The 25,446-nt window shown below is 37.2% G+C and overlaps 1 protein-coding gene across 1 annotated transcript in view; it reads left to right on the forward strand.

The window, feature by feature from the left end:
• The window catches only part of MALRD1 (MAM and LDL receptor class A domain containing 1), a 603,405-nt gene that overhangs the window by 97,106 nt on the left and 480,853 nt on the right, over positions 1-25,446 (forward strand). Inside the window, exons 16-18 of the mRNA XM_052651192.1 lie at positions 21,256-21,408; positions 22,863-22,968; positions 23,423-23,790. Of these exons, the coding sequence (XP_052507152.1) occupies positions 21,256-21,408; positions 22,863-22,968; positions 23,423-23,790 (627 nt within the window). The remainder of the gene's footprint in view (positions 1-21,255; positions 21,409-22,862; positions 22,969-23,422; positions 23,791-25,446) is intronic.

Consider the following 25,446-nt stretch of genomic DNA (forward strand, 5'->3'; position numbering starts at 1 on the left):
ACTGCTGCTAAGTTGCTTCAGTCGTGTCTGACTCTGCGACCCCATAGATGGCAGCCCACCAGGCTCCCCCGTCCCTGGGACTCTCCAGGCAAGAACTCTGGAGTGGGTTGCCATTTCCTTCTCCAATGCATGAAAGTGAAAAGTGAAAGGGAAGTCGCTCAGTCGTGTCCGACTTCGCGAGCCCATGGACTGCAGCCTACCAGGCTCCTCCATCCATGGGATTTTCCAGGCAAGAGTACTGGAGTGGGTTGCCGTTGCCTTCTCCTATAGAAAGCTTAATTGCTTTAAGAAAAAAGGTTATACATAAGGAGGAAGAGATGATACCACACTCAGGATTTCTACACATAAATCCTCTGTAAAAGGAACATTGTTCCTCTAGGGTTTCAAATATTAATATCTAAATGCAATTTATTCAAGTGTTCACAACTATCTCGGACCTAATTTGAGTTGTCTTTCTTTATAATAAGAATGATTATGACTTACCTCAAAAGAGTTGTTAAACTTACTATGATTTAGGTATTCCCGGTCTCTAAAATGTCTTTGAATATTTTAGGAAAAAATTCGCAAATGTAATTTTTAACTAGTTTTGGTGAAATATATAGTTTATCAGATAGATGAAAAAACCTGCATTTTTTTAAACAACTCTTTGTGTTTTAAAGGTATTATAATATTCCCAAACATCATTTTCTCAGCACTTGTATTTCTGTCTAAAAACTGGTTAGTAGAAAATGCATATGCTTTCTTTCTAAAAATAGATCTACACAATTTCTCATTTTCTACTTTTTTCTCTGTTCTCAGGAAAAAAAAACATGTACATCAGTACTTGGTTTGAATTCAATAAAGTCTAAGCCAAGGCAGGTTGAGCAGAAAAGTAAAGAGAGATTTATTATTTTTCTGATTTGACTTTTCAAACTGAAATACTGGCTGTTTATTTTTCCCAAACTACTATGTCTGCTAAATATAAAAATGTATGTATTAAACACTGGCATTTCTACAGCTGATAGTAAGGTAGAGGCTACGTGATTTTATGTGTTGATGCTTTGGAGGCCATCTCCATGTATTTTTACTAATGTTTTATCTTCCAATGGGCCTCCCTGATGGTTCAGATGGTAAAGAATCCACCTGAATGCACCAGACCCAGGTTTGATCCCTGGGTTGGGAAGGTGCCCAAGAGACGGGAATGGCTAACCACTCCAGTATTCTTGCCTGGAGAACTCCATGGACAGAGAAGCCTGATGGGCTACAGTCCATGAGGTCTCAAAAAGTTGGACATGACTGAGTGACTAACATTTTGATTCACCTCTCTTTACCTTCCAGTAGTAATTTTTGTATTCTGCAGTGAGACAAATTTCTTTTATGATACAACAGCATTATGAGAAAGCTTGAATTTTCCTTATCTATGTTCTTTTGCTCTCTATTTGTTGAGAATGTGTGTATGTTTGTGTCTGTGTGTGCATGTGTATGAGAGAGATCTAATGAAGGCTCTGTTTTTACTGCTTATATTCTAAAATAAAATGTTTTTTGAGAAGGCATTTTTTTGGTGAGATTGAACTATGTAAACTCAGTTATAGAATTAAAGCCTTCCTAAAATGTACCTTTCTGTATAACCATCAATTGCTTTTTATTTTAATGAAAGATGGGGAAATAAGCTATTTCCTATTTTCTATCTAATGCTCTCTTCTATAGGCCTGACTTCCAGGGAAAAAAAGGGTCTCCAAATAAGACTAAATTTGCTAATTATTTACCCTCTTGCTTAAATGTATATCAATCTACACGTTTTTGTAGAAAGAAGGCGATCTTGATATTTTTTTTTCTTACCGAACGGGGTTCTCTTTCTCTTCATATTGTCCTCCATGATTTAGACACTGTTTTCCAGTCCAAAAAAAAAAAAAAAACCTCCCTAGACAGAGGTACCTGTAAAAGATTAGAATGGGAAGTTGTTTCTTGTGAAGGCTCATCAGTTTTGGGACATAAAACTAAGAAGTTGAGAAAAAAATCCATTCATTCTCATTTGTGGAGCCACTGATCACAGAGGAAAAAAAAAGAAAACTATTTCTGTAGACAAGTAAAACCTGGTAAATAACCCATGATGATCTGATCAGTCTTTGCTGTGGATAATTATGTTGTTAGACTAGAGAAATTCAGGACAGTAGGGATAAAATAATAAAAGAGGTAATGCAGTGGACAGTGAATTTTCTCAGCCGAAAATTCTATTGAGAATACGAATCTCTGTATTTAATAGGAAAGTCTTTTTCTATGATTACTTGAGATTAAATTTCAATAAATTACATTACTAAGAGTATCTATGGAAAGATTTTGTGTGCATCGTGTTGAGCTCAGTTCAGTGTAGTTGCTCAGTCATGTCTGACTTTTGCAACCCCATGGACTGCAGCACAGCAGGTTTCCCTGTCCATTACCAACTCCTGGAGCTTACTCAAACTCACATCCATTGAGTTGGTGTTGCCATCCAACCATCTCATTCTCTGGCATCCCCTTCTCCTCCAGTCTTCAATCTCTCCCAGCAGCAGGGTCTTTTCCAGTCAGTCAGTTCTTCGCATCAGGTGGCCAAAGTATTGGAGCTTCAGCATCAGCCCTTCCAATGAATGTTCAGGACTGATTTCCTTTAGGATTGCCGGGTTGGATCTCCTTGCTGTTCAAGGCACTCTCAAGAGTCTTCTCCACCACCACAGTTCAAAAGCATCAGTTCTTCAGTGCTCAGCTTTCTTTATGGTCCAACTCTCACATCCATACATGACTACAGGAAAAAACGTACCTTTGACTATACGGACCTTTGTCAGCAAAGTAATGTCTCTGCTTTTTAATATGCTGTCTAGGTTTGTCACAGCTTTTCCTCTAAGGAGTAAGCGTCTTTTAATTTCATGGCTGCAGTCACCATCTGCAGTGATTTTAGGACTCAAGAAAATAAAGTCTGTCACTGTTTCCATTGTTTCCCCATCTATTTGCCATGAAGTGATGGGACCAGATGTCATGATCTTAGTTTATTGAAGGTTGAGTTTTAAGTTAGCTTTTTCACTCTCTTCTTTCACTTTCATCAAGAAGCACTTGGATTTTATTTTTCAGCATGATCATTGTTCTTCTTCACTCTGAAAATTATAAGCTAGAAGTATAAGTGGCATTATTTTTGCTTGTATACCCCAATTACTTCAGTCCTCTTTAGTTTCACACCTGCTACAGTTGTCCATTTAGTTTCTATTTTCAGGTTAGTGATAGTTGTGATGAGAAATATAAGGGGATTTAATCACCTTCTCCTGTTGAACACTAGATTTGCTTAGCAGTCCCTGTCTCCTTGCCTTGAAGAACTTTACCACTGTAGATAGTGATGTTATCATTTTCTTCCAGGGTTGATAGAAACCCCTTTCTTTGGGGTGTAGACTTAAACATAGGTTTAAATATGGTATGATAATAATATAAATTCTGTTACACACTTCTCATGCACTTATTTTGTTCCTGACATTGTTTAAAATGAATTTATAAGTATTAAATAATTTATAGCTAAGAAAAATAAGGCACACACAATGAATGTCACCACTCTTCCGATGGTCTTGGTCATGCAGTTAGTTCAGTAGAGATAGAGGTGGGAGTGAAAAATGGATCTTGAGATTGATTTTCATTCACTCACTGAGTGTTCAGGGTGCTTAAATTTGTAAAGTTCTCAAACAATGTAAACCTTTTCACCCCCATGGGCATTTATAAGAAAGGCATTAAAATAGGTTGGTATTTCCAGTGGCTGTATTTTAAGACTATTTGAACATTTCCAACACTTTGTTAGGTTTGTATAGTAGACACAGAAAGGAGTTTTTACTTTAAGGAAAAGCAATCTAGTGAGAAAATCTAGACATGTGTGCATAAAAGAAGTCATGATAATCTATTGCCAGTAACCTGATTAATAATAATAATAAACAGTGGTTGTACTTAATATCTGCTAAAAGAAATGTGTATAGAGTATGTAGACATGTTAATATATTTGCTCTGCTGTGAGTAGCACACAGAATTCAACAACACATTAAAATGGTCACAATATCATGATCATGTTGGGTTTATCACAGGCATGCAAGCATTCTTAAATATATGCAAATCAACCAATGTGATACACCATATTAACAAATTGAAAGATAAAAACCATATGATAATAGATGCAGAAAAAGCTTTCAACAGAATTCAACACCCATTTATGATTAAAAGCTCTTCAAAAAATGGGCATCAAAGGAACCTACCTCAACATAATAAAGGCCATATATGATAAACCCATGGCAAATGTTATTCTCAATGGTGAAAAACTGAAAGCATTCCCTGTAAGATCAGAAACAAGACAAGGGTGCCCACTCTCACTACTATTATTCAACAAAGTTTTAGAAGTCCTAGCTGTGGCAATCAGAGAAGAGAAAGAAATAAAAGGAATCCAGATTGGAAAGAAGTAAAACTCTCACTGTTTGCAGATGACATGATGCTATATATACAAAACCCTAAAGATATCTTCAGAAAATTACTAGAGGTAATCATTGAATTTACAAAGTGGCAGGATACAGAATGAGTACACAGAAATCACTTGTATTCCTATACCCAACAATGAAATATCAGAAAGAGAAATCAAGGAATTGTTGCAGGAAGGGGGACCCCTTCCAGGGCCCAAAACTGGGCTCTTGTCTAACACTCAGAAATGAATTGTCCAAGGAGACACATGTGCTGACAAAGCAAGAGATTTTATTGGGAAGGGCACCCAAGTGAAGTGCAATAGGGTGAAGGAACCCAGGAGAACTGCTCTGTCATGTGGTTCACAGTCTCAGGTTTTATGGTGATGGGATTAGTTTCTGGGTTGTCTTTGGCCAATCATTCTAATTCAGAGTCTTTCCTGGTGGTGCACGCATCGTCCAGCCAAGATGGATGCTAGCGAGAGGGATTCTGGGAAGTGGACAGACACATGATGTCTCCTTTTGACCTTTCCTGAACTCTTCCGGTTGGTTGTGGCTTATTAGTTCCGTGTTCTTCACCAGGATCTACTGTCATAAAACAACTCACGCGAATGGTTACTAAAGGGCCTGGCCAGGGTGGGTGGTTTCAGTCAGTGTGCTTTACCTAACAGAATCAATCCCATTTGCCATTGTAACAATAAAATACCAAGGAATAAACCTACCTAAGGATAGAAAAGAGCTGTATACAGAGAACTGTAAGACACTGATGAAAGAAATCAAAGATGAGATAAACAGATGGAGAGAGATTCCATGTTCCTGGGTTAGGAAGAATCAATATTGTGAAAATAACTATACTACCAAATGTAATCTATAGATTCAATGCAATCCTTACCAAATTACCAGTGGAATGTTTCACAGAACTAGAATAAAAAATCTCACAATATGGAAACATAAAAGAAACCCGAGCAGCCAAAGAAATCTTGAGAAAGAAGAATGGAGCTGGAGGAATCAACTTTTCTGACTTCATAATATACTACAAGGCTATAGTCATCAAGAGAGGATGGTACTGACATGAAAACAGAAACAAAGACCAATGGAACAAGATAGAAAGCCTAGAGATAAACCCATGCATCTATGGATACCCTATTTTTGACAAAGGAGATAAGAATATACAATGAAGCAAAGATAATCTCTTCAGTAAGTGCTGCTGGGAAAACTGGACAGCTACAGGTAAAAGAATGAAATTAGAACACTTTGTAACCAACAGACAAAGATAAACTCAAAATGGATTTAAGACCTAAATATAAGACCAGAAACTATAAACCTCAGAGGGAAACATGGGCAGAACACTCTATGATGTGAATCACAGCAAGATCCTCTATGACCCATCTCCTACAGTAATGGAAATAAAAGCAAAAATAAACAAGTGGGACCTAATAAAAGCTTTTACACAGCAAAGGAAACTATAGGTAAGGTGAAAAGACAACCCTTAGAATGGGAAAAAATAACAAATGAAACGACTGACAAAGGATTAACTTCAAGAGTATACAAGGAGCTCATACAAACTGGTACCAGAAAAACAGCCCAATAAAAAAGTGGGCAAGAGACCTAAACAGACATTTATCCAAAGAAGACATACAGATGGCTAATAAACACTTGAAAAGATGATATCACTCATTGTTAGAGAAATGCAAATCAAAACTACAATGAGATATCACCTCTTACCAGTCTGAATGACCATCAAAAATTCTACAAACAATAAATGCGGGAGAGGGTATGGAGAAAAGGGAACCCTCTTGCACTGTTGGTGGGAATGCAAATTGATACAGCCACTATGGAGAAGAGTATGGAGATTCTGACCACAATCTAGAATGGAATCTAGAAAGATGGTTCAGTTCAGTTCAGGTCAGTCGCTCAGTCGTGTCTGACTCTTTGCGACCCCATGAATCGTAGCACGCCAGGCCTCCCTGTTCATCACCATCTCCCAGAGTTCACTCAGACTCATGTCCATCGAGTCCGTGATGCCATCCAGCCATCACATCCTCGGTCGTCCCCTTCTCCTCCTGTCCCCAATCCCTCCCAGCATCAGGTACTGATAAACCTATTTGCAGAGCAACAGTGGAGACACAAACATTGATAACAGACTTATAGACACAGCTGGTGGCAGGGAGGAAGGAGAGGGTGGGAGGTATGGAAAGAGTAATGTGGAAACATACATCACCATATGTAAAATAGATAGCCAATGAGAATTTGCTGTATGACTCAGGGAACTTAAACCGGGCTCAGTAACAACCTAGAGGGGTAGATGGGGAGGGAGGTGGGAGAGATGTTCAAGTGGGCGGGCACATGGGTAAATCTATGGCTGATTGATGTTGATGTTTGTGATTCATAAACCAACACAATACTGTAAAGAAATTATCCTTCAATTAAAAATAAAAAAATAGATGAAAATATACATAAAAATGTAACTAATAGAAAAAGCTGGTTTTGCTTCATAGACAATAAGGGTGGACTAGGATAGACATGCAGAGAAGGCAGTGGCACCCCACTCCAGTACTCTTGCCTGGAAAATCCCATGGATGGAGGAACCTGGTAGGCTGCAGTCCATGGGGTCTAAGACTCGGACACGACTGAGCGACTTCACTTTCACTTTTCACTTTCATGCATTGGAGAAGGAAATGGCAACCCACTCCATTCTTGCCTGGAGAATCCCAGGGACGGGGGAGCCTGGTGGGCTGTCGTCTATGGGGTCTCACAGAGTTGGACACGACTGAGGTGACTTAGCAGCAGCAGCAGCAGCAGGATAGGCATGAATCAGATTCTAAAATGAGAAGCTTGTGGGGAAAGTTAAATGAAAAGTTTGAGAATAAACATTTCTTGACTTCAGTTGAAAATTCCATACAGCACAGGTGAAGTTGGCTGGAAGCACAGTTTACATGGTGTAATCAAATTGTTGATAAAAGTAGAGTGAGGCATATTAGCTGGGAAAGTTTTTACCTGGGATGTTAGTGTTGTAATATTGGGCTAGAGGAGTGGATACTTTGGGAGAGTGCCTGAAAAGGGTGGATAATAGTAGGAAGCAAGTGTCGTTTAATACTTGCTGTCCTCGGGGTTAGTTTATGCATTCAATAAATATTTATCAAGCACTGTACTTGATTCAACAGCTGTTTACAGGATGAACAAGACACAGGTAGTTCCTACCTTCTTAGGGATTACAGCCTAGTGGGGAGACTATATTATATGAATACAGCCATAATTCTAATTCTGATGAGAAGTATGTAAGAGTTAGAGTGAAAGTTATAGATTGACTCTTTGATTGGTCCTAGTCTTAAGACACCAGAATTTTTCCTTAGTGCACTAGCCTTATTTTTTTTTAATTAAAATAAAAAATTTTAGAGCAATTTTAAATTCACAGCATGACTGAGAAGGTACAGAAAGTCTCTATAGAACCCCTACCCCCAATACATGCATAACTCTTACCATTATCAGCATCGTCCACCAGGATGGGATATTTCTTACAGTTGATGAACCTGCATTGACACATCGTAATCATTCGAAGTCCACAGTACACCTCATGGTTCACTCTTGGTGTTGTGCATTCTGTGGGTTTGACAAATATATAAATACATATATCCATCATTACAGTATAATGCAAAATATTTCCACTGCCCTAAAAATTCCTCTGTTCTCTGCTGCTCCATCCCTCACCTGCTCCCAAGTATGGGCAAACACTGATCCGTTCATTGTGTGCACAGTGTTTATTGCCTTTGCTGTAAGGTCAGGTAGTTGGGATCATATGCTTTATAGCCATTTCAGATTGGCTTATTTTATTTAGTAATATGCATTTAAGGTTTTTTCGTGGCTTTCAAGTGCACTACTTTTTTGGGCTGATTAATATTCCATTGTTCAATATTCCATATGAAGAAAACAGCTATAAACATCTATGTGCAGGATTTTGTGTGGACATACATTTTTGTTTCCTTTTGGGGTAAATACCAAGGAACATGATCGCTGGATTACATGTAAGATTGTGTTTAATTTTCTAAGAAACGGTCAAACTGTGTTCCAAAGTGGCTGTACCAGTTCACATACTCGCCAGCAATGAATGAAAGTTCCTGTTTCTCCACAGTCTCACCAGCATTTATTGTCATCAGTGTTCCAGATTTTGATCATTTTAATAGGTGTATGGTGGTATCTCAATGTTGTTTCAATTTGTATTTCCTTGATGATGTACAAACGTGGAGTATCTTTTCATATGCTTATTTGCCAGCTGTGTATCTTCTTTGGTGGTGTGTCAAGTCTTTGGATTATTTTTTAATCAGGTAGTTTATTTTCTTATTGTTGGGTGTTAAGATTTTTTAAATTTTGGACGAGTCCTTTATCAGCTGTGTCTTTCGTAAGTATTTTCTCCCTGTTTGTGGTTTGTCTTCTCATTCTTTTCATGACATTGTCTTTCTAAATTTTAATTGAAGTATAGTTGACTTACAGTATTAGTTACAGGTATACAACATATAATTCTATATTTTATAGATTATGCACCATACAAAGTTATAATATTACTGACTTTATATTACCTGTGCTGAATATTATATACCTGTGACTTATAAATCAAACACAGACAAATATTGTATGTTGACATTGTCTTTTGCAGAGTAGAAAATTTTAATTTTAATGAAGTCTAGCCTATTAATTATTTCTTTCATAGCTTATGCTTTGGTGTTGTACCTAAAAAGTCTTCACCATACCCAAGGTCATTTAAATTTTCTTCTAAGTTATCTTCTAGGAGTTTTATAGTTTTACATTTTGCATTTAGGATTGTGATCCATTTGAAGTTAATTTTTGTGAAGGATATAAGTTCTGTGTTTAGTCTTCCCTGCACTGGAAGGTGAAGTGTTAAACCACTGGATGCCAGGGGCGTCCCTGAATTTTGGTAGAATGGAAAATGGATGTCTTACGTAATATTTATCAGTATTTTTATCTGGAATCACAGGATATAGAGTGAGTAAGATGGAGAAGTAAGGTTGAAGGAGGAGATCATTATTGTCTGTAGTTTGGATAGTTCTGGCATTAACAGGAGGACAGTGAGTTGATGAAATAATTAATGAATAATTTTATTGGCATAATAAAGTAATTGTAACTTTGATATTGGATAGAATTTTCTGGGGAGAGAGTATAGGCTAAGAGCCAGTGTTTTTAACTGGAAATCTGGCATGGTGACACCACTTGAGGTTTTCCATTCCAGAGGAAGTATGATATTTAATTACAACTCCTTTGAGAGGCAATTAAATATAATTATAAGTAAGATGAAAAAAAAGGGTCAAATAGAACCTAAAGAGAGAGACACAATTAGGGAACTCTGACAAAGGAGAAACCTAGTTAAAAAAAGGAGTGAATTTTTAGGAGTGGATGGACTGATAAATGGGCTTGTATTAGGGGGTCCCAACTAAGTATGTCTAACTCAGTAATAGAATCAAGAATATGAGGGAAAATAAGAAATGAGAAAAAAATTATTTCTGGAAAAAGGAAGGTCACCACTGATGCTTTTAACAAGTGCATTTTGAGTGCCTGGTCTATGCCAGGCATATAGATCCCACAGTAAGTAAAACAGACAGATATCCCTCTCTTCTTGGAACTTGCTTCCAAGTAGAGGAGAGACTGCAACTATGATAAATGAGCAGAGTGCACACTATTTTAGAAGGGGTATACGTTGTAAGAAATAGAGTGGTGTAAAGGCATTCAGGTAATGATGGAGGGGAGGACTTTGAAATTTTAAATAGGATCATCATAGTAGCTCTCAAGGACAAGGTGGTTTAAAGCAGATGGAAGAAGGGAAGGGAAATAAACTGAGAATATCTCAGAGAAAAGATTTTCAGGCAGAAAGCAAGAACAAAGGGATTGAGACAGGAGGCTATCTGGTGAGTTTGAGCAATAGCAAATGATCTGTTTGGCTGGAAGAGAGTGATTATAAGAAAAAAAGTAAGGGCTTCCCTGGGGGCTCAGGTGAAGAATCTGCCTACCAAGGCAGGAGATACAAGTTTGATCCCTGATCAGGAAAGATCCCACATTACTTGAAGCAACTAAGGCTGTGCACCAGAACTATTGAACTTGTGCTCTAGAGCCTGGGAGCTGCAACTGCTGAACCCATGGGCCTCAACTACAGAAGCCTGGGCACCCTTGAGCCCATGTCTGCAACAAGAGAAGCCACCTCAATGAGAAGCCCTTGCACCACAACTAGAGAGCAGATCCCACTTGGCACAGCTAGAGAAAAGACCACACAGAAACGGACACCCATCACAGCCAAAAATAAATAAATAAATAAAATTCTAAAAAAAAGAAAGGATTTCCTTTAACAAAAGATAAAAATAATAGGAAATGAGGCCAGAGAAGTAAACTAATATCTAAAGCTGTGCTTCTCAATCTTGACTGCATTTGAGAAGTATTGAAAGAAAGAAATTGAAAGTTTCTCTGTGACCCTATGGACTATAGCCCACCAGGCTCCTCTGTCCATACGATTCTCTAAGCAAGAATATTAGAGTGGGTTGCCATTTCCTCCTCCAGGGGATCTTTCCTACCCAGGGAATGGTCTTGCCAGCATTGCAAGCAGTTTCTTTACCATCTGGGACACCAGGAAGGCCCTGATAAGTATTGGGTTGGCCAAAAGTTTCTTTGAGTTTTTCCATAACATCTCATGGAAAAACCTGAACTCTTTGCCCATTCCAATATCTAGAGAGCTTCTAAAGCTCTAGATGCCATGGCCAATTAACATTGCAGTCACTGGAGGTGCAACCCAGGCATTAGCAATTTTAAAGCTCCCTATGTGATTTTTAATATGAAACCAAGTTTGAATGCCATTCAATTAAGACCTTACAGGGTCATTGTAAGGTCACTGGCTTTAAATGAGTGAGATGGGGAACCACTGTGGCACTTTGCAGAGAGGCTTTCCAGAAACTGACTTAATAGAATCACTATGCTTATTATTTTGAGAGCAGACAGGAGGGTACTAATGCCCATCCATCAGAGAAGACCAGTTCAGTTCAGTTTAGTTGCTCAGTCGTGTCCTATTCTTTGCGACCCCATGGACTGCAGCACTCCAGGCTTCCCTGTCCATCACCAGCTCCTGGAACTTGCTCAAACTCATGTCCATACAGTTGGTGATGCCATCAAACAATCTCATCCTCTGTCATCCCCTTCTCCTCCCACCTTCAATCTTTCCCAGCATCAGGGTCTTTTCCAATGAGTCAGTTTTTTTGCATCAGGTGGCCAAAATATTGGAGTTTCAGCTGCAGCAGCAGTCCTTCCAATGAATATTCAGGACTGATTTCCTTTAGGATAGACTGGTTGGATATCCTTGCAGTCCAAAGGACTCTTGTGAGTCTTCTCCAACACCACAGTTCAGAAGCATCAGTTCTTTGGTGCTCAGCTTTCTTTATAGTCCAGTTCTCACATCCATACATGACTAAAGGGAAAACCATCAGAGAATACCATACAATCCCTGTAACAAAGCTGTGTTGATTGATACTTGCAGAATAAGGAAAATGGTTTACCGTGGGGACCTGTGGGGCATTTTAGCAGGAGTGTTAGGAGGAACTTGTTAATGGATTTAGACTTGTGTTGTGTAATTTGTGGAAGGGTTCAAAGAAGTAGGAATTCCCTCTGGAGAGATCAACAACTAAAAGTACAAATCTAGTAAAAGGCGAGGGTAAAATTCCACCTTGGCTTATCTGCTTATAAAGCTTGTGCTATATCTGCGGCAGAACATGTATAGAGCAGATTTCTGAAACACCACTTTAGAAATCAAAATGTAACATTTTTGCTCAAAAGACAGTGAGTTCCATTATAAAGAAAATATTCTGTGTTCAGTTTTCAGTTTAAAAGGAAAAGCACAGTTCAACTTTTTCTCATCTTGTTTCTTCAGTTAATCATATACTTACATGTAAGAAGACTCTATCCATACTTCTGGTTTCAGAACCATTGATATTCTTTAAGAAAACCATTTTAGTAAGAGAATAAAGCTTTGAGGTGACACTTTTAAACAATTTCATTTTATTGCCATCTTTAGACTGTTGTGTCTATGGGTATTTTTAATGGATATGTTTCCTTTTTCATTTTAGTTTACTACTGAAATTTTTAGTCATTTGTGAATAACATTCTTAACTCTCTTTAAAACTTGAATAAGGTTAACTGAATCTTAGGGATAACCATGTCTTATACTAGCTCCATCTTAAGTAATAATTCAAGATCACAAGGCCTTACCAGAAATATAAACAGAGAGAACTCCCTACCTTTTGTTGAGTAAGAGCAAAGATTCTGCTTCATCACATTTCCGAAAAATGTCTAATAACCTCTCATTTTTTGCTGCTTCCATAGAGCAAGAATAAGCCATGCACAGACATGTAATAAACTCATTATGTTCATTTCCCTAACCTGAACTTATGAGGAACAATTTTTGAGATGATAATTACACTGAATGAATACTCTAGTGGTATAAAGACAGAAAATATGATTTGTAAAAAGGCTTACTATTTTTTACCCCAAGAGTAGACAGACATGAATGATGACTTTTTTTAAAAAGAGTTAATTTTTTTTCTATCCTGTTAGATTTTTTTGTATAGGTATTGTATTTCTTTCCTCAGACTAACCTAATGATTTCAGATATTTTCTATTTCTTGAGAAGAGCCCAGTTATCTGTGGAGCTAATAAGCTCAGGTAATTTCATTATCATTTATAGGGTTTTTTCATTTACCCAAGATATCCTGTTCCTCAGTCACTTCTGAGTCACTTATATAATTATCTTATCCATTTTAAGATGCAAGGCAAGTCCAGTTTTATATAGTCTCCTATCAGTATCACGTCTTAATGATGCCTTTTTATTACATGATTTTCTAGGCTTACCTTGCAAGTTATCTTATTCCTACATCCTGTTTCCTTGTTAAAATGATATTTTTGATTATTTGGTGGAATAGTCTTGACCTTTCAGAATTCCCTGTGGGAGTTACAGCATTTCTAAGGATTTCTCATCCTTATGGATAAATGAATTAGTAACACTAGGAGCTCAAGCTTTAGGACAAACCTCAAATTAAAAAACATATTAACAATAATTTATTGATTTTTAAAGAATACCAAAGGTTCAAATTTAGCGTTATCTGGTATTTCCATATTTCCTCATTCTTTTCCTTTCTCAAACAGAAATGAAAGACTATTTATAACTAAGTTTGACCATATTTCCATTTCTGACTTGGTATTCCAAGAGTGTATTTAATAGTAGTTCCTGTTTCAGATATATAAAGGCCATTGCAACACCTGTTAATAAAATATTTTAGAAGCTATATAGATACAAAAATTTATTAAATTTAAATATTGACATAAGATATAATAGACTGGAAAGCTTTTAAATGAATATTTTATGTTATTTATCACATATCAATTGGTATCTTATATATACACCTAAATATACACACACATTTTCTTTGTTTCTTTCAAAAACAATTTACATTAGGAAAAATAACTTTTCACCATTCCACAAATAAAATTCTACCAGAGCATTATGTGCCCATAATTACTGTATACATATTTTAATACAGTTGTGCCCCTTCATCAGCGGTTTCCCTTTCTGTGGTTTCACTTTCATCAAGAGGCTTTTTAGCTCCTCTTCACTTTCTGCTATAAGGGTGGTGTCATCTGCATATCTGAGGTTATTGACATTTTTCCCGGCAATCTTGATTCCAGCTTGTGTTTCTTCCAGTCCAGCGTTTCTCATGATGTACTCTACAGAGAAGTTAAATAAGCAGGGTGATAATATACAGCCTTGACGTACTCCTTTTCCTACTTGGAACCAGTCTGTTGTTCCATGTCCAGTTCTAACTGTTGCCTCCTGACCTGCATACAGGTTTCTCAAGAGGCAGGTTAGGTGGTCTGGTATTCCCATCTCTTTCAGAATTTTCCACAGTTGATTGTGATCCACACAGTCAAAGGCTTTGGCATAGTCAGTGAAGCAGAAATAGATGTTTTTCTGGAATTCTCTTGCTTTTTCCATGATCCAGCAGATGTTGGCAATTTGATCTCTGGTTCCTCTCCCTTTTCTAAAACCAGCTTGAACGTCAGGGAGTTCACGGTTCACATATTGCTGAAGCCTGGCTTGGAGAATTTTGAGCATTACTTTACTAGCATGTGAGATGAGTGCAATTGTGCGGTAGTTTGAGCATTCTTTGGCATTGCCTTTCTTTGGCATTGGAATGAAAACTGACCTTTTCCAGTCCTGTGGCCACTGCTGAGTTTTCCAAATTTGCTGGCATATTGAGTGCAGCACTTTCACAGCATCATCTTTCAGGATTTGAAATAGCTCAACTAGAATTCCATCACCTCCACTAACTTTGTTCATAGTGATGCTTTCTAAGGCCCACTTGACTTCACGTTCCAAGATGTCTGGCTCTAGAGTAGTGATCACATCATCATGATTATCTGGGTCATGAAGGTCTTTTTTGTATAGTTCTTCTGTGTATTCTTGCCACCTCTTCTTAATATCTTCTGCTTCTGTTAGGGCCATACCATTTCTGTCCTTTATCGAGCCCATCTTTGCATGAAATGTTCCCTTGGTAACTCTAATTTCCTTGAAAAGACCTCTAGTCTTTCCCATTCTGTTGTTTTCCTCTATTTCTTTGCATTGATCGCTGAAAAAGGCTTTCTTGTCTCTTCTTGCTATTCTTTGGAACTCTGTATTCAGTTGCTTATCTTTCCTTTTCTCCTTTGCTTTTCGCCTCTCTTCTTTTCACAACTATTTGTAAGGCCTCCCCAGACAGCCATTTTGCTTTTTTGCATTTCTTTTCCATGGGGATGGTCTTGATCCCTGTCTCCTGTACAATGTCACGAACCTCATTCCATAGTTCATCAGGCACTCTATCTATCAGATCTCATCCCTTAAATCTATTTCTCACTTCCACTGAATAATCATAAGGGATTTGATTTAAGTCATACCTGAATGGTCTACTTTTCCCTACTTTCTTCAATTTAAGTCTGAATTTGGCAATAAGGAGTTCAAAAACACTGGTGAAAGAAATCAAAGAGGACACTAATAGATGGAGAAATATACCATGTTCATGGATGGGAAGAATCAATATGGTGAAAACGAGTATACTACCCAAAGCAATCTACAGATTCAATGAAATCCCTATCAAGCTACCAGTGATATTTTTTACAGAGCTAGAACAAACAATTTCACAATTTGTAAGGAAATACAAAAAACCTTGAATAGCCAAAACAATCTTGAGAAAGAAGAACGGAACTGGTAGAATCAACCTGCCTGAGTTCAGGCTCTACTACAAAGCCACAGTCATCAAGACAGTATGGTACTGGCACAAAGACAGAAATATAGATCAATGGAACAAAATAGAAAGCCTAGAGATAAATCCACATACATATGGACACCTTATCTTTGACAAAGGAGGCAAGAATGTACAATGGATTAAAGACAATCTCTTTAACAAGTGGTGCTGGGAAAACTGGTCAACCACTTGTTAAAGAAAGAAACTAGAACACTTTCTAACACCATTCACAAAAATAAACTCAAAATGGATTGAAGGTCTAAACGGAAGACCAGAAACTATAAAACTCCTAGAGGACAACATAGGCAAAACCCTCTCTGAAATAAATCATAGCAGGATCCTCTATGATCCACCTCCCTGAATACTGGAAATAAAAGCAAAAATAAACAAATGGGATCTAACTAAAATTAAAAGCTTCTGCACAACAATGGAAACTATAAGCAAGGTGAAAGACAGCCTTCAGAACAGGAGAAAATAATAGCAAATGAAGCAACTGACAAACAACTAATCTCAAAAATATACAAGCAACTTATGCTGCTCAATTCCAGAAAGATAAATGACCCAATCAAAAAATGGGCCAAAGACCTAAATAGACATGTCTCCAAAGAAGACATATAGATGGCTAACAAACACATGCAAAGATGCTCAACATCACTCATTATCAGAGAAATGCAAATCAAGACCACAATGAGGTACCATCTCACACCAGTCAGAATGGCTGCAATCCAAAAGTCTGCAAGCAATAAATGCTGGAGAGGATGTGGAGAAAAGGGAACCCTCTTACACTGTTGGTGGGAATGGAAACTAGTACAGCCACTATGGAGAACAGTGTGGTGATTCCTTAAAAAAACTGGAAATTGAAATGCCTTATGACCAAGCAATCCCACTGCTGGGCATACACACCGAGGAAACCAGAATGGAAAGAGATACATGTACCCCAGTGTTCATCACAGCACTGTTTATAATAGCCAGGACATGGAAGCAACCTAGATGTCCATAACTAGATGAATGGATAAGAAAGCTGTGGTACATACACACAATGGAGTATTACTCAGCCATTAAAAAGAATACATTTGAATCCGTTCTAATGAGGTGGATGAAACTGGAGCTGATTATACAGAGTGAAGTAAGCCAGAAAGAAAAATACCAATACAGTATACTAACACATATATATGGAATTTAGAAAGATGGTAATGATGACCCTGTATGCAAGACAGCAAAAGAGACACAGGTGTATAGAACAGACTTCTGGACTCTGAGGAAGAGGGAGAGGGTGGGATGATTTGGGAGAATAGCATTGAAACATGTATACTATCATGTAAGAAACTAATCACCAGTCTTGGTTTGATACAGGATGCTTGGGGCCGGTTCACTGGGATGACCCAGAGAGATGATATGGGGAGAGAGGTGGGAAGGGGGTTCAGGATTGGGAACTTGTGTACACCCTGGCAGATTCATGTCAATGTATGGCAAAACCAATAAAGTACTGTAAAGTAAAATAAAAATAAATAAATAATGAAAAAAGTGGAAATAAAAAATTCTAGAACTTCTAGTTATGGAAGATTTTTTTTGGACACCCTCTGAGAACAACTAGAAATATAATCAAAAAGATGTTTATAAATCACTTGAATCCATTGAAGATGTAAAAAGGGACAAATTAAGTGACCAGTGAGAAGAAAGCCCTGATAACTGAACCTGGTGTTTAGTACCACTTCATATGCCAACATGGAACTGATAGTTGAGAATTAGAGTATAGAAATTTGGAAGTCTTGTTAGGCAAGGGAACATGTTGGAGTCCAGGCTTAGTATACTAAATATGGGTTGGTAAACTCTGCAGTTTTGTTTGCAGTGCCTAAAATATGTATATAAGAGATCTGTGTGAACTGCAAGGTATGGTTGCTCAGAGTCTCAAACCCAGTTCCAAATACCCTTAATCTCTGAAGTTAGTTTTGTGTAATCCTCGAATATTATTTACTCTTCATGCCCACAGAAACAAACATAAATCTTACTGAAAAAAGGTAATTTATTAGGTCCCAAATTATTTTACCTTTTATTATATATAGTGTCAAGCACTTAGACACCAATGAGGTGAGGCCACAGGAAAGAAAAAGCTCAATTAAAACTGAAACCAAACAAAAATCCCTCCAGATAAAGCAGTTATCAGACATTGAATTGAGACTATGCTCAAAGTTAAAAAAAAAAAAAAAAAGCTGAGAATTTGAGCAGATAATTAGAAGACATAAAAAAGAACTAAATGAAATTTCTAAATTCCAACAATAGAATAATCAAAATTCAGAACTCATCAATGGTTTATCAGCATACTATACACAGCTAATGAGATAAGGGAATTAGACTTTAGATCAGGAGAAAAGGTGAAGTAAAATATAATAAAGTGATTGAAACTACAGAAAAAGAAAAAAAGCATGCGAGAGCAGTGAGAATTTCTAGTGTTATATATTTGGAGTCCCAGAAAAAGAAAAAAAAAAAAAAACAAGACAGTGTTCATAGAGAGTTTAGCTAAGAGCTTTCAAATTGAAAAGGATACAAAACCATATTTCAAGAAGCCCTATGGGCATGAAAACAATAAAAATGAAAACCATGTGGGGACATCATAGTGAAATTGCTAAAAATCTATAACAAAGTGAAACATTTTTAAAACAGCTAGAAAAAAGTATAAATCACTGTCAAAGATTGACTATTAGACTTTTGTAATGGAAACAGTGGAAACCAGAAGAAAATGGAAAGTTATCTCCAGAGTGTTGGGAGAAATCAGCCATCAGTCTCTACTCAATACATGAGTTTTCTATTGTTAGTTAACTAACTACCACAAACTTAGTTTCTTAAGGCAACTTTTATTTACTGTCTCTCAGTTCTGTAGGTTGGAAGTCCATATCCATTGCCTCCCCCGTTATCCACATCCCCCCTCCAGACTAGGACATTTGTTTACCATTGACAAGGTGTGTATTTAATTTGAAGTGAAGTGAAGTGGCTCAGTCGTGTCCGACTCTTTGCGACCCCATGGACTGTAGCCTACCAGGCTCCTCTGTCCATGGGATTTTCCAGGCAATAGTACTGGAGTGGATTGCCATTTCCTTCTCCAGGGGATCTTCCCGACCCAGGGATTGAACCTGGGTCTCCTGCATTGTAGACAGACGCTTTACCGTCTGAGCCACCAGGGAAGTCCTATTTAATTTGAGAAGGTTTCATCTGATTATTATGTCTCTGATCAGTCAAATTGAGTTTTTAAATGTGTGTAGAAATCTAAATATATAGAAACAAAGTATACTAACAAGGCATATTTGAATTTTAACAGCATAATTGCCTCCTAAGTCTCTTCAAAGATAAAGATTTTTATCTGAGAACTACAGAATTGCTGCAGTAGTTTCTTAAATTTTACTACTGTTTGAATATTCATTTATTTCCATGGCAATATATCCCATGATAGTAGATGACAAAGTTCCATTTTCAGGGATCTATGTGGGATAGATATTATACAGTAGCAACAACTTATTTTCTTTCTATATGTGCATAACAAAACTCCTGGATCCTATTTTTGGGATTGTCTGAAATAGGAATCAAAAGTATTTGCTTTCTTTGGGATTGAAATAGCATCTACATACTGGAATCTATGCATATTTATGGGTTATTTGTATTGGTAGAGATGGCTTTTGAAAATACAAAGAGTTAAATTTTCTTAGCATTTGTCCCTAGTTTGTCATATTTATCACTATTGTTTGACACTTTTGAATAGCACTTAATTTTGCTTTCTAGACTTTATTTGAAAATCTTTATTCTAAGTGTAGCAATTGTCTCCATTTTGATGATTTCTATTTGTCTCTGTTGAAATATAATTATTGCTTGCTTATTAAAGTTGATGCAACATTTTCAAAATATTTTTAAATGTATTCATGCCTTCTCATTGACTTTTGATAACATTTGAAAGTATTCTATTGGCCATATTTTGGGCCAGAAGACCTGATAGAAAACATATTTTTGAAATCTAGAATCTTAAAAAAATAAAAAATTTTTATTATGTTACTAGTCACCACTTCCCATGCGGAAGGAGCATTTTCAAAATTAAACATAACTTCTTGTTAGATAAAATTGCCTTTACCATGTAAAATTTTATAATTTCATTGAGTGATTTACTTTATACTTTTATTTCTTAAATATACTGATTACTTTCTAAATTGTTTTTTTAAAGGAAGATCTGTGCAGTTTATTACTGTGTCCTTGGATAAAAATATCCAGCACCAAGGATCCCAATGTAATAATCATCAATGGGGCAAATCTTATTTTTCACTGGAGTCTGTAGTAACACCTAAATATCCTCACTAAGCAAATTCAGATCATGCCTTTTTGGTTTATCCTTTTCCAATCTAATGACAATTAAAAGTTACTGTCAACAGTTGCAGAAATAGTATTAGAGTAGAAGCCAGAATATTTGATTTTAATCAGTCTCTACGACTTTCTACCTATGTGACTTTGGTTAAGTTAAAAGCTTTCCTAAACCTTCCTTTCTTCCTCTGTAAAACAACAATAATAATACCTTCTCCACATAACTATTGTGAAACTTAGATTTATGTAAAGGCTACTGTATAGGGTCTGTTCCCTTAGGTATTCACTACGTATTAGTTTTAATTCCACACTACTGTTATTAAAACTTCCCCTTCTTTCCCTTTTACTTTTTTCTTCTCTTCCTCCTCCAGGATGCCTTTATGGAAATTAACTGTTTCTCTTCCTTTTTACTTGAAAAGTAGGTCATATTATTTTGCCTTGTGCCTATTAGGTGATACATTTGATGCTTTGGGAAATAGTAACTCTACAAATATCAGAAGTGAACATTAATGTTAAAAATCATGGATTTTTCAAATATTAAATTTTTTAGAAGTAGTTTTTCCCAGTTTGGTTTAAAGTAGTCTGTAGGAACAATGAAACCGTCCAGAAAATGTGATAACAGAGAAACTAGCATAAGTATCAGGATAAATTAGACCTTTGCAGTTCTATAAGCAGTGTGGCCAAATGATGCTGTTTCTTTTCTTTTTTTTTTTTAAGGTTTCTTTCTTCTTCTTCTTTTTTTTTTTTTTTGATGAGGATAGTTTTTTAAAGTCTTTATTGAATTTGTTACCATATTGCTTCTATTTTATGTTTTGGTTTTCTTCACTGCAAGGCATGTGGGATCTTACCTCCCTGACCAGGGATCGAACCTGCACCCCCTTGCATTGTAAAGTGACATCTTAACCACTGGACTGCCAGGGAAGTCCCAATGCTATTTGTTAGAAAAATATTTGGAAAATATTCTTAAGTTGTTGATTCTACCTATCAATTTTCCGCTTTTTGGTTTTTGTTTTTTTTTTTTGGAGGGGATCAGATAGCATCTTTTTCTTCCTCAAATAAAACTTTACTTAGGGAAATGTGACAGGGTGATTCCCATTGAACTCTGGCTACCCTTTAAACACGTGATCACCTTCAAGAGTCTACTGAAAAGCTGCGTTTTTGTTTTTCAGTTACCGAATGTGACTTTGAAACAGATAGCTGTGGTTGGTTTGAAGCAGTCCATGGTGATGATTTTGAGTGGACCTGGAGCTCTAGAAGTAACCTCTCTGCTGAATTTGAGGATCAGGCTCCACCTCGGGATCACACTCACAACACATCTCAGGGTAAGATGCCTGTAGTGGTTCTCCGAACCTACCCACTTTCCCCAGCTAATGATGGTTTGACCTAATGATTTGTCAGCTTAATGATGGTGTGAAAGAGATCACATTCAATAGAAACTATACATCACATTTTGAATTCTGACCATTTCTGGGATAACGATGCACCTGTGATGCTCTCTTCTGATGCTGGGAAGAGGCAGAGATGTGGCTCCCAGGCAGCCACGTGATCATCATGATGGACAATCAAACAGTTACAGCTGTTCTGTTTTTCACTTCCAGTAGAGCATTCAATAAATCACATGAAATATTCAACACTGTAGTATGAAATAGGCTTTATGTTTGATGATTTTGTCTAACTGTGGGCTAATGTAAGTGGTCTAAGCAAGGTTAAGGGAGGCAAGGCCAAACTGTGATGTTCAGTAGGTCAGGTGTATCAAATGCCTTTTGAACTTCAATATTTTCTTTAAAAAAAAAACACAACTTTTTATTTACATAGGGTTGATTTACAGTGTTGTGTTAGTTACAGGTATACAGCAAAATGAATCAGTTATGCATATATCTGATGTATGTATTTTAAAATACACATCTTTTAAAAAAAACTTCATTTTACATTAGAGTATGGTCAATTAATAGTGTTGTGATAGTTTCAGGCAGACAGCAGAAGGACTCAGCCGTACATCTACATGTATCCATTCTTCCCCCAAACACCTCTCCCATCCAGGCTGCCACCTGACACTAAGCAGAGTTCCCTGTGCTATATACAGTAGGTCCCTGTTATCCATTTTAAACAGAGCAGAGTGTATATGTCTATATCCACTCTTTCTTTAGTTTCTTTCCCCATCTAGGCCATTACAGAGTATTGAGTAGAGTTCTTCTGTGCTATGACTTTGATATTTTTAACTTATGATGGGTTTATGAGACATAACTTCATCTTAAGTCAAGGGAGATCTGTACTTCAATTTACTTTTGCTCAAGTCTGAGAAGAAAAAGAGAAGCAGTCAAGTTCTATGATACTACAACATAGGACAGTGTGGAGTAGGAAATGGCAACCCACTCCCACATTCTTGTCTGGGAAATCCCATGGACAGAAGAGCCTGGTGGGCTACAGTCCAGGGGGTCAACAAAGAGTTGGACACAACCAAGCAACTAAACAATAACAGAACAGTTGAATATTATCTATTGTACTTATGTTGTCAAAAAAGAAATTCTCCTTTATGGGTTTTTTGGGGATGGAGTATAGATATATTTTTGGCTGAATTAATGGAAACTGCCGGTTGTTTTGGCGTCATTTTGGCCCAGCTCTAGATAATAGTTGAGTGCTCATAGAAGCAAATTTGCTAACAATTACTATTATTGATTTTTAATTGTTGTATAGTCTTCAGTGTAGGGGTTACAGACAGATGTCTCACTTTAGAATTTAGTAGGTTAAGTTATGATTTCTTCTTATTTTCTAATAGGGCACTTTATGTTCATTCTGAAGAAAAGCAACAGCTTATCACAAATTGCTAAAGTCCAGAGCCCAACTTTCAGCCAGACAGGACCTGGATGCACTCTTTCCTTCTGGTAAATATTGAAAACAATCATCAGTTACTCTAGCAGCCTGGTAGTTGTAAGCATAGTCCTGCATATACTTGATGCTGTAATTTTTCCTATAATTTGGCTTTATTTTAAAAATAGCTATTGTATTAGATCCATACATTTAGCATTTTACTTAGGAGCACATTATCAGTATGTATAATGTTCTTTCTTAAAATAAAAAGGGCTCTTCCTCCAACAGTGGATTATAATTAACTCTGCTTCCTGGGTTCTGGACTGAACTCCTTGAGAAAGGATCTCAGGGTCCTGTGAGTCAGAGGATGCACCTGAGCAGATAAGCTCTTTCAAATGGGTGGCCACAATATTAAATAAAGGCATCTATTGTGATAACTCATTTTTGATTGACTGTTGACTGAGTGAAAGTCACACAATTAGTCTTTTCCAGAAATCATTTCCATTTCTTGTGTTTGTTCTCTTTCAGGTTTTATAACTATGGCCTATCAGTGGGGGCAGCTGAGTTACAGCTACACATGGAAAATTCCAGCGAGTCCACGGTACTCTGGAGAGTATTGTATAACCAGGGTGACCAGTGGTCACAGGTAGTTGTTCAGCTTGGACGTCTTACTCAGCCCTTCCATTTGTTGATACATAAAGTCAGTCTTGGCATTTATGTTGGTGTCTCAGCGATTGATGATATCAGATTTGAAAACTGTCTTCTTCCACCCCCCTCGAAGAGCTGCGAAGGGCCAGATCATTTCTGGTGCCTGCACACTAGGACTTGTGTAAAAAAACTTCAATTATGCGATCTGGTGGATGATTGTGGTGATTATACTGATGAGGTCAATTGTGGTAAGTATCTTTCTTTCTGGTCCCTCTTACTAATTTTTAAAATATTTATTTACTTTAATTGAAAGATAATTGCTTTAAAAAATTGTGCTGGTGGTGGTGGTTTATTTGCTAAGTCATGTCTGACTTTTTGTGGGCCCATGGATTTTAGCCTACCATGCTCCTCTGTCTATGGGATTTTCCAGGCAAGAATACCGGAGTGGGTCGCCATTTCCTTCTCCAGGGGATCCTCCCGACCGGGATCAAACCTGTGTATCCTTCATTTCAAGCAGATTATTTACCGACTGAGCCACTAGGGGGAAGCTCCATGATATTGTGTTGGTTTCTGCCATACACTGACATGAATCAGCCATGGGTATACAGTTTGATGGTGGTGAGCTTGATCAGTTCATTGTTTTCCTAGTCCATCAAGACAAAGGCCCTAAGCATTGTTCCAAAGTTGAATGAATGTTTTGTGTGATTAGTCAGCCATCAGTATTTATTATGTAGATTTATGAACTAGATACTAGAGATACAGTGATGAGCGCAATTACACAGAGTCCCTGACCCCATGGGGCTTACAGTCTCATTGAGGAGATAGATATTATTCACATATTTAAAAAAATAAATGTAAAATGACAGGAGCTTAGACAGGACTTCACAGATGCTGTGACTTTATATAATTATGGCTTTGGACTTCCTAGAGATGGTGACTTAACTGAGATCTGAAAAATAGTAAGTAAATGAAGATGTGCAAAACCCTGATGCATGACCACACAGCAGCTGCAAGATACCCAGTATGGCTGGAGCAAAGCATTGAGGGAGAACTAGGATGCAACATAAAGATGGAGATGAAGGGGGAGGCCAGATTATCAGATCTTTGTAGACCATTTTAAGGAAGTTTTCCCCCATTTGAAGGTTTTTAAGAAGGAAGGTAATATAATAAAATTGATTTTAAAATTTAAGATTTAGAAATGTCACTGGATACACTGGATACAGTGTAATGAGTGGATTAGAGGAAACTGGATCATATTTATTAGGAGTCTGTAGCAGTAGTTCTCAGGAGAGGGGTTGGCAGCCTCTCTCCAGTGACAGTGGTGGAGATGCAGTGGCTAAAGTTTGGGGGAGGGACCTTTAGGAGGGACATTAGATGATGTCTTAGATATAGGGAGCAGAGAGTGAGATGTTAAACTCCCGAATTTCTGATTAAATTACCAAAAAGTTGATGGTATCTGATGCTTGTGTACCTCTTGCAGCTTAATTATTAAACCTGGTTCCTGGTAGTGCCGGCTGCATTTGTTTCTGAAAATGAATCACAAGCTAAGAGAGATTTTTCTTTTTTAATTACCAAAATCTATCAAGAAAAGTTTGCATTTTTCTTTGTCCAGAAATAGCAACAATCCTTAAAATTCAGTCTATGTGCCTATTAAATTGGAAGGCTTGTCATAAAGCAAAGGAAAGCCATCAAATACTTGGAACATTATAGGAAACATTACACTGAGAAATTTCCATATAAATATTGTGGAGAATTTTGCACATACGTGGTGTTTAATACAGTCAAGCACATTAAAGTCAGAATTGCCATGCAGCTTGTTACACAACTAATAACTTTAGTGCATATAAATGAAATTGATGATTTCGACCAACGGCTGTTACAAGAAGCATTGCTTGTCCTAAAAG

Source organism: Budorcas taxicolor, chromosome 13 (assembly GCF_023091745.1).
Source record: "Budorcas taxicolor isolate Tak-1 chromosome 13, Takin1.1, whole genome shotgun sequence".
NCBI classification, from domain to species: Eukaryota; Metazoa; Chordata; class Mammalia; order Artiodactyla; family Bovidae; genus Budorcas; species Budorcas taxicolor.